General features: G+C 38.3%; 1 protein-coding gene across 1 annotated transcript in view; it reads left to right on the top strand.

Annotated features, from left to right (window-relative positions):
* Positions 1-10,978: 10,978 nt before the first annotated feature.
* Positions 10,979-13,593, top strand: part of LOC135106767 (pseudouridylate synthase 1 homolog) — a 43,458-nt gene continuing 40,843 nt past the window's right edge. Inside the window, exons 1-3 of the mRNA XM_064016055.1 lie at positions 10,979-11,173; positions 11,309-11,475; positions 11,729-11,901. Of these exons, the coding sequence (XP_063872125.1) occupies positions 11,166-11,173; positions 11,309-11,475; positions 11,729-11,901 (348 nt within the window). The 5' untranslated portion in view covers positions 10,979-11,165. The remainder of the gene's footprint in view (positions 11,174-11,308; positions 11,476-11,728; positions 11,902-13,593) is intronic.

Below are 13,593 nucleotides of genomic sequence, written 5' to 3'. Positions count from 1 at the left end.
GCGTAATAATGTAGCCTACATCGTGCTGCAAAGTTCGTCACACCCAAGGTAACTCGAGACTTACCTTCCTCGCGTCGAAAGCATAATCTGCAGAGAAATTAAAGCAGCCCGGCTCGATAGTGTAAAAGGAATTAGCTCTCAGGGATTAGCGGTGGCTCTAAAGCGATGTCATGGAACTAATAACTAACACCACAATATAAAGTCTTCAAGGCTAACAGGTGCAGAACTTGCACCAGAAGGCGAAGACAGGTGTAAAAGATGACCCAGAACTTGGACATGGCATGGCACATAAGGTCTGACCGGGAGTCAACCTTGACCTGACGGTGCGCTTCCCACCAGGTTCATTGCTGCACTCAGTAGCCTTGAGGAAGAGATGAAAATCAAATAGGGCAGACCGGTATCCTTCTAGAACAGTCTCTTGGGAAGTCTGCCCTAGCTCTCAGGTTTTAGGAACAACTCGAACTTTGTTAGAGAGGGAGGAGTGCCACGCATTAATTATAAGCAAGGCAAAAAAAAAAAAAGGATATTAGTGCTAGAGGGAAAATCAAGTAAAAAGCCAAGAGCCGGACTGTCAGAGAGCAGGGACACCTGAAGAAGAACCAAGTCGGCTGGTGTTAATTCTGACAGATCTTGAAGAACATTTAAAATTTTATATTTTTTTTATTTTATTTATTTATTATTATTATTATTTTTTTTAAAGAGGGTGCTAAGTCACAAAGATGATCTCCAAAATAATGTCCAAATTATTCATTAGCACTTATAAAGATGGATAACTAACTAACTAACTGAATAAACAAATAAATAAGTAAATAAATAAAATGTAATAATATGTACAATGTTTTATTTTTATTTATTTTTCCATCTTTTTCTTTTTTTAACCCAGTTCAAGGATTAACAAACCTACCATTACAAAAGAGTTAAACAGTTGCTGCTTTCAAATATATTACGAGAAAGCAAGCAACATTCTAAAAAAATACTATAACGATTAGCTACTCTTTAATTAAGTTTGCAAGAATCTGACAATAATAATTAATACCTTTTCTTATCAGAAATTATTTGTTTCAGCGCATATGTAGGATCTCCTAAAAATACCATAAATGCAAGGTTACATAATGCAATATCATTGCTGGGTGGGAGAAAGCTGAAATATGGAAATCAGCAATGTGTTATAAATGCAAATAACATGAAATATATGATTTTCCATATATCCGCAATGAACAAGATCAACAAAAAGGGACATATTTACTGTTGTTATACCTGTTGATCTCTTCCGGGGCAGCTGGGAGCGGTGTTCAAATACAATGATAGACTTGGACAGGCGTAATGGCGGCGATATAGGCTGACAGGATACACAAAAGCCAGCAGGATACCCAGGCGCAGAGCAGTATATGAGCCGACAGGAGCACAAGCTGACAAGGGCAAGAAGGCAGGAGAAATCTTGATAGAGGCCCTGAAGCAGCAAAAGACATATAAACGTTGTCCTCGTCGAGTGTGGACGGTCGTGGCAGGTATACTCGTATATATGTAAGCCAGGAGTAGGAAACATGAAACCCACACGGACAAGAGTCAGTAGACATGAGCAGAAAGCCACACGATCAGCAGAAACACCACAGTTTGTATCAGGTAAAAAACAGAAACTTTCCTGTGGACTTTGGTAGCAGGACCTATGAGGCGATAAAGTGTGGCCAAGGGTTATAGCAGGCAAAGTGCAGAAACTTTTCTCTGGACTTTGGTAACAGGAACCAAGAGATGATGAAGCGCGACCAAGGGTTGAAGTGGCGGAGGCAAGCGGCCCAAGATGACAACAAAAAAAAACCTCCAGAAGCCACAAGGTAGCAGGTAGCAGTAGCAGAAGCTGAAGGCACATGATGAGGCCGAAGCAGCTGGCGACCAGGAAAGGTATGTGGGTGGAGGACACAGACACTGAACAGTGAACTCCAAGCTACCTTCCATTCCATCGCTGCCACCACTTGTTCTAATTGATCAGATATTGTTATTGGTAGTGTGGGGTACCCAGGACCGCCAAGGAAACTCAGTTGAAGACAGACTGCCGTATATTAATGAGAAAAAAATAAAAATACTTGCGCAAAGGAGGTAGATCAGCTGAGTCTGAGCCCGAATCTATCCGAGACTCGACTCCACTGCCAAAAATCTATATCAATGTCAATAAAAAAGGAATATATATATATATATATATATATATATATATATATATATATATATATATATATATATATATATATATATATATATATATATATAAGAAGTTCTTCCTTTCCAATAGTCTAATAATTAATAAAGCTCCAGTGTAAAAAGTAGTGTGATAAGAAGCATAAAGAAGGAGCCATTTTATATTGCAAAATGTTGCATTGTAAGAAATCATGCAGCACTGTTGAAGTTGCTGTTGTGATTTACTTATTGTTCCTAGTAACTAGTAATTTACAGAAGATATGGTTCTGGATATGAAGACAAGTGGAGAAAGTTTCCTTTATCCACCAGCATTGGTTTTATGTCTAGGTCCCTTGGGGTTTGTACTTACAAAACACGGCTTCAATTTTACTATATTTCACCATTTTTCAGAGTAGAATGAGCGTTTCTTTGTGCAAATGTGTGAAATATAATGTAAAAGCATCTCATATGCATAATAAGATAAAAAGTGAGAAAAAATTTGTTAATGCATTTTTTCACTTTTTTTTTTTTTGTTGTATGAAAGAACAAACTTTTCATAACAGACTCATAAACTTTAAGCTTAAGTTAGATAATTTGTAACACCACTCAATTTCACGCGAGTAATGGATGGAAAAAGACGTCAGGGGGCTCATTTCATATGGCAAAATGCCTATTCAAAATAATTTTCTACGACCTTTTACATATACTGAAAGTGTGATACAGTTTATAAGCGATTTCTTTTGCCAGTTACAGCGACATCTTAATGTAGCCATATTTTAGAAACTGGAATATTACTATATAATGCTAATGAAGAGATAATGGGAAATATCACAAATTGTCGAGTTTTCAGTGTTCGCCGGCTGGTTTAATTCAGAAGTTGGTCAACATCGTCTCGCGATACAAAGTAGTCGTCTCATAAGTCAAAACATTATATTTTGATGTACCATCTTGATTTTCCGTGATTTCATTCCTTCTAATATAATTTTGTTATTACTTTACTATGTTATTTGCCGATATTTACTTGAATTTATAGGACTAAAAATTACTTCATAGAGCAAAATATAGTCGCCTTGGTGTAGGAAGCTCTCTCATGTTTAGAGGGTTTAATATTAGCAAATACACTTTAAGACACATTTTATCTTGCTTCTGCAGAGGTTGATGCTTCTCTTAAAAAGTGCATAGCAAATTTTGTTCAGTTTCTTTGTGAGAAAAAGAAAATTCTACAGCCGAGACGCAGGGTGCTGCAGTGTTTTTAATGCCACGTCTCTCGGGTGTGTCTTGCCATATCCAGAACATGGATATGGTATGCCTTTTGATTTTAAAAGGCTTCTCAAGGTGGGCATTGTCCATTTGCATACTTCGTTAGATGTTTCCATAACACTGGATAACTTCTATGTTCGCCAAGGCTGACAATCAGTTTGTTTTGTTGCTTTGGTGGCAAAACCTAAGTTTATGAAAATAAACTGTTTTCGGAGCATTATAAATTCGTGTCTTCTGAAAACCTCCTAGAAGATAAATAACACCGTGTAACAAAATTTCAACTATTTTGTCTTTGGTCAATAAATGTTATTTCGTATTTTTTTTATCTAGAAATCAAAGAAAATGACAATTATTCTCTTGAAACTTTTCTTTTTTTTTCTTTTGCTGTGGACAGCGATGCTTTGAAACTAACCTGTTGTCATAGATTCAGACCTTATGTCATCCATTGCGCCAGTGCCACACTCCTCTGAGCTCCTCATACCCACTTCTCCAAAGAGAGAGCAGCAGTTTTTAGAAAGGAAAAACAGTTCAGAAGATGAAGTCATTGATCCAGATTTCAGAGGCGCAACTGAGGAGAGAAACCCTTACTACCCCAACGACGTCAACGACCTGATCAGAGATCTTGGTCTCAGTAAGTCTAATGCAGAGCTTTTAACGTCCAGACTCAAGCAGTGGAATTTGTTAGATGAAAGTGTGAAAATATCCGGTCAGCGAAAGTGTCACCAGCTTTTTTTCAAGCTTCTTTTTACTTGTCAAGATGAGCTTTGTTTTTGCCACAATGTGACCAGTCTGTTTGAAGCAATTGGAATCGCCTATAACCCCAACGAGTGGCGCCTCTTCATTGTTTCATAACGGGAACATGTATCCACATCCTCCCCTCGCTCACTCTGTCCAGCTCAAAGAGGAATACAATTGTGTCAAGATCTTGCTATATGCCTTGAAATATGTAGAGTACGGTTGGGAGGTTATCGTAGACTTCAAGATCATGGCCTTGATGAGTTTCCAATGCGACTTTACCAAGTTTCCCTGTTATCTTTGCCTTTGGGACAGCAGGGACACCGTGACACACTACCACAAGAGGGACTGGCCACAGCTGACCGAGTTTAGTGTCAGAAGAACATCAAATGGGACTTAAGAAACGTACTGTTTCCTCCACTGCACTTAAAATTGGCCCTTATGAAACAATCAGTCAGAGCTCTAGATAAGGAGTCTACAACTGAAGTATCTCCAAGATTTCTTCCCTTTGCTGTCAGCGGCAAAAGTTGATGACGTGTCTTCGTCGGGCCTCACATGGGGAACGCTGCTACTAAGGGTCGTATAATGAAAACATGATGGGAGACTATATTTGTATAAGCGTAAATCGCGAAAAACTACTACTTTCTAATGTTTTATTGTCTCACTTGTGTAATCCTAGAATAAATAAATGCCTCTTTCGTATTATATGTCGTTTTGCTTCTACTATGTGCAAATGAAAGTTCAAATACGCCACTTTCTCCGCATGGTAATAGGTAAATTTTATAAATATCATTACTCTGGCCACAAAAGCAAAGTTAGAAATAAATATCAGTGTTTTCCATGTTTTCTAGGCATAAGCAAACAAAAAATAATAGTTGTTACCCAAGGACAAAAATCGTGTTACATAGTGAACTTTGAGTTTCATCAGTTAAGGAACTAAATCAGTTTTGTCCCAGGAATACAAATAGTGTAAAAGACATGGAACTGAAACGTTTATATCGTAGATACGTATTTGAAAATACTCTAGTTATTTTACTATTTCGGTATGTGGTAACAGAATATATATAAAAAAATATCCAGTATATCATCTCTTCTCTGAAATATAATAATATCCAGCGAATCTGCCAACCGCAGCTTGAGTTCGTGACTTCTCCCATTATGAATTATGATAGGAATATCTGAAGTGTCGCCGTTGCTGAGGCTGGGCACCACAGTAGCACATTATCGTAGCACCGTTAGAGACTCTCAAATCCCCTGGTCCCCATCATCAGCATCAGCCAGGTATGTAAACTGTATGGGGTGCTATTTTATCCTGTACTGTACACAATGATGGATGGATGTTTGATGCTCAGTAAATGAGTGTGGTTGAAGGGCGATTTTGTCGCGACTCAACCAGCGCAGCAGAGGAGGCGGTGAGGGCACAGGATGTTGGTGAGGGGAGGTGTGGCAGGCCCGCGTGGAGCCAAGTCGGCCTCCCTACCCTTCACGCCAGTGGCCGCCAGCCACCACACTGTGGCGGTCTGGTAGCATGCAGTAGTGATGCGTGGTTTTACTGATACTGGGTACAAGCGCGAAGTAACACCACCAGGTCTCAGATTCACTCCTTGACATTCCTGTAGTGTTTTATACACGTGCCATGTTATCCAGATACTTGTGCACAATTGAATACTCAGTGTACTTAATAACTGAGCCGTCACTATATTCTGCTTTTGAAAATGAGATTTTTATGTAGAACAGATGGACCAGTTTTGCTTTTATAGATGTTGTTTACATCTTACTAAATTTCCAGTCTAAGGGTAACATCATTTAATTGCAAGAAATTAACTGGGTAATTGTCTAGAGTCCTTTCCAAGCCTTATTACTGTTTGTTCTCTTCTATTCTTTCATATATACCTGTAGATACACCTAAAATTTAAATATAATGTGGGGGAGAAGTGCCCCTGTCCTTAATGGGGTAGTCATTGGGGTGGGCAAAGCTCCCTGGTTAGGTTAGCTAATGTTAGATTAGATTAGTGTTCATAAGGGGGTGTCCAGGTAGAGGTGAAGCCCCTCCTAGTTAGGTTAGGTAATGTTTTATATAAAAAGTCTATGGCAACTAGCCTAACCTAATTGGGTGGCTTTGCTCACCTGGACCTGCCCCATTAAGGACATGAACCTAGCATTACCTTACCTAACTGGGGGGCTTTGCCCCCATGGAAGCCTCCCTTCAAGGATGAGGGCATTCCTCCCCATCCTTATATTTACATTTTAGGTATATCTAAAGGTATATGCAAAAGAATGGAAGAGTAATAAGGTTGGGAAAGGACTCTAGACAATTACCACTAATGGAAAGATTTTTGTAACTTATAAGTTAGAGTTATGAGAATTATTGCTGCAGATACATCTATCCCATGTAACTTGGAGGCAGTAATCCTCAACACCTTGAGGCAGAAGGCACCAGAAATCACTGGAAGGGTGCAGTAGAGGCATCACAAAGTACAGAAGCCACAGGGATGCACTTATTGAAAGATTCAAAAAGTTGTAATTCAATGCATGAATTGTATAAGTTTATCATATTTCCTTCATATTTATTAACTATCAAGAACTGTGGATCTAAAGTTATATTTAGTGTATACTCTTAGTAATGGAAGGAATTATTATTGCATTTAAGTAAAATTTTCAAACAGTGCTATAGTTTCCATAGAGGGGGGATTCCATACCCTCCAACTTGAAAGTTATTATTTCCCATAATGATGCAAGATCCCAACTTGCAGTTTCCAAAAGAATGTTTGATTTGATTCACAAATCATGAAAAGCTCTCTCTCTCTCTCTCTCTCTCTCTCTCTCTCTCTCTCTCTCTCTCTCTCTCTCTCTCTCTCTCTCTCTCTCTCTCTCTCTCTCTCTCTCTCTTCTCTCTCTCTCTCTCTCTCTCTCATCTCTCTCCTCTCTCTCTCTCTCTCTCTCTCTCCTCTCTCTCTCTCTCACTCAGATTGTCAGTACACTAACAAAAACTTTCACAAAATAAATGCCTTTCAAGTTGAAGTTGATAGAGGGGTTTCTGATATCAGGTTTCATAACTGATAATGATACTTATTATCAGCATCCCAGTAGGTCCTCTGGCTTTGGGGGTGAAGTTTCCAGAAAATGAGCAGTGCTTTCCATCACACAAAGATATTTGAACTTTAAACATAGTATCTGTTATATCAGGGGGGTACCTGTTCTATTCAGTGCTCACCTAATGCATTCCTAGTATATGGAGCATTTTGTGCTCTTCTAGTATTTTCTAGTGCCCTCCATTTCCTTCAGATGCCTTATGTTTAGTGTTATCTCATATGGCACAGTTTCCCTTCCATTTTTCTACTTTATGCTATTATCAATATTGTTTTGAGTTTCTCTGTTCCACTATCATGAAACATCATTATCTATGTTACAGTATTAACTGAAAGCACATAGAGTTTTGTAATGGAAGTCATGAGACACTGAACACTGTTTGACACCATCATGATTCTGAATGACTACCTGTCATTTAGAGACAGTTTATTGTCAATAGTGTAAGAATATCAAAGTTTATAATTGTTAGAAGTTCGTTAAACTTTGAGTATTAGAATTCATGTTGGTCTCACCTCTTTCATCCTGATGTGATGTCTTCTCCTTAATGCCAGAAACTAGTTTTGTTCAGACATGTTATAGTAAGTTAGTTGGTAAATCCATATTTTGATCCAGAGTCAATTTGAAATTTTTTTTCTCTCTCTCTCTCTCTCTCTCATCTCTCTCTCTCTCTCTCTCTCTCTCCTCTCTCTCTCTCTCTCTCTCTCTCTCTCTCTCTCTCTCTCTCCTCTCTCTCTCTCTCTCTCTCTCGTCTCTTCTCTCTCTCTCTCTCTCTCTCTCTCTCTTTGCCCATCTCTTTCCAGTTACCTGTATGCCATCTGTGCCACACACTAATACATCTCATTTTACTGTCCAAAGAATGCTTTCGTTGTTATGGTTCATGAATGTAATACAGGTTGACATTAAAAATCTGGCATCCTCTGGACATGAGGAGTGCCGGATATTGTTATGGCTATATATGCTGTAGATATTTAACAGAAACAGTCTTTCTAAGAAAGAAAATTATATACTAAATGGAAAAGCAAATGAAATTTTAATGTTCTCTACAGTTGACGATGTTTATGTTTTATGCCATGTCTTTTCTTTGCTGAATCCATAATGGGGTTATACAGTAGCAAATAAGTGATAAAATGAGAAGGAAGGAGCAGGAATGCTTGTTAGTAGTGCAAGCAAGATCCAACACCTGAATCTAGAATACAGCAAGATCAAAGCATAAACGGCACCTCCAGAAAACAGTGGCGCATCAGTGTGGTAAATTTGAAAATGTGCTCCAAAATTCATGCTGGAAATCTGAAGGAACTGGATTATTGATGGCTGGATTTTTTAATCTCAACCTATATAAATTTTCTCAGATCCAGACATCTTCCCTTTCTTAAATTTCTTAAACACATCTCTTTCCCCTTCTAAACTCTCCCTACACTTTACAAGTCTTAGTTTCTATGATCTGCACCAGTTCAATAAGTCTTCCATAAAGCTCTTCAGTTATGTATAAAGCTATACTTAACTGTAATATGAGTACATATGGAAGGCACAAATGTACACTAAGTTCATTATGGTGAGAGGCCACTGAGCATGAGTTGCGGCTAAATGAACAACACACTGGTAGCATAATGCTGATGGAATAGAGGGAGGAGCTATGAGGAGAGCACCTATGAGATCTTTGTGACACCCAACTTTCACACTATTATTTTTCAACTTATTTGGTAGTTTTATATTATGAAACTCTTTGGAAATAAAATCAAGGGTGAACAAAGTATGTATGCCCTTACATAGTTATCTCTTATTAATAAGGACTGAATATTTGTTAAATCCAACATATTATTTACAACTGAATCTTGCTTTCCAGTCTGTGAAAGCTCAAGTTTAAATGCTGAGGTTTTTTCCATTGCAAGTTTGTATTCTGTGCCAACTTTCCTCTACTGCAATGTCTCAGTCAAACATTACAAGCCCAAATACCCAAGGTGTGTACAACTATACAGTCTTACTTTCATTATTATTTATGTGTATTTACCAGGATCATAATATAGGTTATCTGGATTTATTTGTTGATTAGAATAGCCATTCACTTAGCAGCAAGTAGGTAAGGGATGTAAGCCAAGGGGTTGTGACCTCATTGTCCTGGCGTGTGGTGTGTGAGTAGTCTCATTCCTACCAAAAAATCAGTCACTATGACCTCTAAGCTCATTTTGTAGGGGAACAGATAGCTTGGTGTTATCCTATACCTTCATTATTTCAAAATTATAAGTTGTTATATACAGTAAAATCCCTCTTATCTGGCATCAACGGGACCGCCGACATGCCGGATACTTGAATATTGCCGGATACTTGAATAGAAGTGAAAATTATGTCCACAATCACCACCCTACACTCACACATCTTACCATAACAAAGATCAGCTGATCGCCGTGCCGCGCGTCGCCACCCGTGCTGCCACCCCACACTCACCAACACACAATACTACTGTACTAACATTCTCTTTAATACTTTCCTCTTATAAATAAGTTGATGGGTTACAAAAATAAAGTACGTATACACTAATCTCTCTCTCTAATCGTCGACAAATGTCTACCTTCTGCTTAAGTGTAAGCACAACACGCTTCCTCTTTTCTACAACTTTAGGCATGATGAAGGCGTCAGGCGATAAACAGTGCACACGCGGGACTGAGTCACTGGAGTAAACACAGTTGCAGTGAGCCGCGAGTGGCGCGAAGCAGTGCACTCTGGTGGCGAGGGGACAAAGTATGCCTCGTGCGGGGAAATTTTAATCGGTTTTATGAGTACACATTGATTATTTATTGATTTTAAGGCTCGGGAAAAAATGGTGCCGGATACTTGAAGCTGCCGGATACTCGAATGCCGGATGAGAGGGATTTTACTGTACAAACTGGATGTTTTTTTGAATGGCTTTTGATTTGATGATGGAACAACGACACTGTATATCTTCCAGTACACTTGGCAACATGTATAGGCCATGCAGTGCTGCATCCCAGTGTCCTTGACACATGAATCCTGCTTGCCATTGTCAGGTTAGGTCACACTCTAGGGTTGAGGTGGCAACAGAGCAGAGAGGTACAGCCAACACCCAGAGTACCAAGTTAGTCCTGGTTCCACTATGGTGAAGACTGTAATAGAATCTTATTTTTGCATTTGCGGAAAGATTTGAGGTACTACGGTGTATCTATAGCATCATACACCCCAAAATGTGGACATGCTACCAGCCATGCTCCAGGTTGAGTATGATTGCTTGCTTACTAAACATAATTTAAAGTTGTTAAGTTTTCAATAGTCATCTCACAATTTTTGCAACTTGTTCTAACTTTAGGATAATGATGTTGATGTCCATTGTTTATCTTACAGATGGAGAGAAACTCTCAAGTGATATGACTTTTTGATAGTAATGAGTGAAAACTCCCTTTCAGAAGTAATGAGTACAAAACACAAAAAACAAAATGTGTTCTTCATTTTATCTATGATGTCATTTCACTTAAACATGTTATATCAGACCATTCAACATTTATGTGTGTGAGAGAGGAAAAAAGGGAGGGGAAGTTGTGTTATTCATAGCTTGTCCAAACTTCTTGTAATTTGTTTTCGTCATAATAAGAGGAAGACAGTTTGGCTGCTGTGGGATTCTGAAAACTAATGTTTAACACACAAAATGTGGACTGTCTGTTTTCTGTACCTGATAAGCTTCTTGAGGTTTGCTTTTATCATTCCTAAATATTTAACCTGAATAATCAGACAGAGGTGGAGTGAAGCGTGCAGCAGAACCTGAGGCAGCTACCAATGAGGAGAAGCGCTTCCACACAGACACCACAGCCACTACACCTGATGAAACCACAGAAGTTGTCCGAAGGAAACGGAGAAATATATGCTCTCCTCCTCTCTTACTGTGGCAAAAGGCTACTTAGGGCATGCAGAGGTAGACATTTACTAAATAAAATACACTGTATTTTGTATGTGCTGTAAAAAAAAAAAAAAGGATTTTGAGAAAGAATTCCATCTTACTAATTAGTAGTAAATTTTGATGAAGTGCTCACTCATATTAATTCAACAGAAACCCAGGTTACCGTACGATAGAAGATGACCTTTTGACTGCCATGTTACACGCTGACCTAATGACTGAGGAAGGCTGTACCTGTCCTCAGATGTTCCACTTCCAACGTGCAGCTCGTACAGACAAGGGGGTTTCAGCAGCCCGCCAGGTGGTGTCTGTTAAACTCCGTAAGTGTTGAAAATCTGAAGATAGTATTATCACAGTGCTGCAGTGGGAGAAAATATGCCAAGAAACAATATTGACTGGGCCCATGTTATAGAATCATTCATTGGAAATACATAATGGAAGTAATGAAATATCTTAATTATTTGTCTGCATGTGATCAGAGATGCATCTTATCAACTATTATTTAGTTGAATGTAGGCATCTCCTTTCCTTTTTATGAACCCCATTCATTCTTGCAAGTTGATGAATTTTCAGCTGAAGATGTGCCAATACCAGATATGGTAGTGAAAATCAATCAACATCTCTGCAGTCAGATCCGTGTCATGGCCATTCGACGAGCAACTAAAGGTTTCAACTGCAAATCTTGGTGTGATTCTCGGACCTACTCTTACATGTGTCCAACCTTTGCCTTTGCTCCGGAGGTGGAGGTAATATTTCTAATTTTTATGTTGTATCATAGCTCATACTCTTGCTGTCTCATATGTGTTGGACGGTATCCAGTAGAGAGCTGGAGATCCTCCTCTTAGTAATGCCAATGTTACAAGTAAAGGCAGCATATTATGTTTTCTGTCTACTTATCTATATATTTGACATATGTTCCTGAGAATCCTCCCTAGGGGATGGCTGTGACGAGTTTCAGTATGTTCTAGTATTTATATTCCCTTCTTGCACACTCAAGTTTCCATTCACCCCTCACTACTTCATCTTACATACTCCTGCACCAGTTTTTCCTCCTTCTTACTGGAAATTGTCATCTTACATCCATATCATCTAATTTTCTATATATTCTCATTTTGTCATTTCAGTTTTTGTCATTCTTTCTTTGTGGCCAGACTGCCTTAGGGTACAGTGCTTGATTCCTCAAACTCTGGATTTTACATTCCATTAGTTTTGTCTCATATAATAAGTCTGTTATGCACACCATCCACCTCATATGTGCACAATAAACAACAAAACCCTGGTAAGATCAGAAGGCAAAAAAGATGTAGGAGTTATAGTTGTCTGGAATAATAATAAAGTTATATTTGGTGTTGGTCAGACCCGATCTAGATTAGGTTATGCAATTCTGTTTCCCAGATTACAGAAGGGATATAAGTCTGTTTGAGTCATTGCATAGGAAAATGACTAAAAAGATAAAGAGCAGAGAAGCTTTGCTCACAAAAGGAGATTGAGATTTTCGAATTTACATTTTTAGAGAGGCATAGATCTGATAGAAGGTCTTTAAGTGGTATGTTGGATATAACAAGGGTGACAAAAGCAAAATCCTCAGAACCAGTAATCAGGATAGGACAAGAAATAACAGGTTCAATGTTAATAAACTTAGATAAAAAAAAAAAAAAGAAGAGTCTGGTTCTCAAATGGGATGGCAAATGAAAGGAATAGACTCAGTAATTGGGCTATTAATGTTGAGCCAATAGGGAGCTCTAAAAGAAGATTAGAAAAAATTATGAAGATGATAGATGGAAATAGGTAGGCATGTTTCATACAGGGACTGCCACATGCAAGTCTACTTTCATCTTGCAGCTTTCATATTTTCTTATGTTACCATTCTTATTTTGCACACTATAGCCATTCCTCAAGTAGCTCATTTCAGCTGCTTGGATCATTGATCTTTTTGTCTTTCATTCTACACTCATCTCTTATTTATGTGAGTGATAGTAAAATTATTCCATCATGCACAACTTTTTATATATGTAACATCCTATCATTTTCTTTCATCATGTGCTCATAGATCTAGCTACTTGTCTTCCTTGTACTGCTCTTTCTTTTTCTCCTTTTCCATGCTTCCTTGCTGGCATATAATTGAACCAAGCTAGTTATATCTATGTACCACAATTTTTTCTCCATTCAGTCTAGTTTTGCATTGCCTTGAACATCCATGTCTTCCTTTATATGGACCCTCAGAATCAGTTGCTTCACCTTTTCTCCTTTCAAGTAACCACCTTTTCCTACCATTAAGTTTTAACTTTTACCATTTGCCTATGCCATCAGCCAAATTTTTTTTAGCCTTTACAAGTTGCTCTTGCTCAGGGCCTTACCATTTGCAAACAGACTATTTTGTATTATTTTGAATATATATGTTATGTCATTGTAGTTAATGTCAAGAATCTTTATAGTAA

This window comes from Scylla paramamosain, chromosome 14 (assembly GCF_035594125.1).
Source record: "Scylla paramamosain isolate STU-SP2022 chromosome 14, ASM3559412v1, whole genome shotgun sequence".
Lineage (NCBI taxonomy): Eukaryota > Metazoa > Arthropoda > Malacostraca > Decapoda > Portunidae > Scylla > Scylla paramamosain.
Note: the sequence above shows the minus strand (reverse complement) of the source record. Positions and strands in the feature narration are given on the sequence as shown.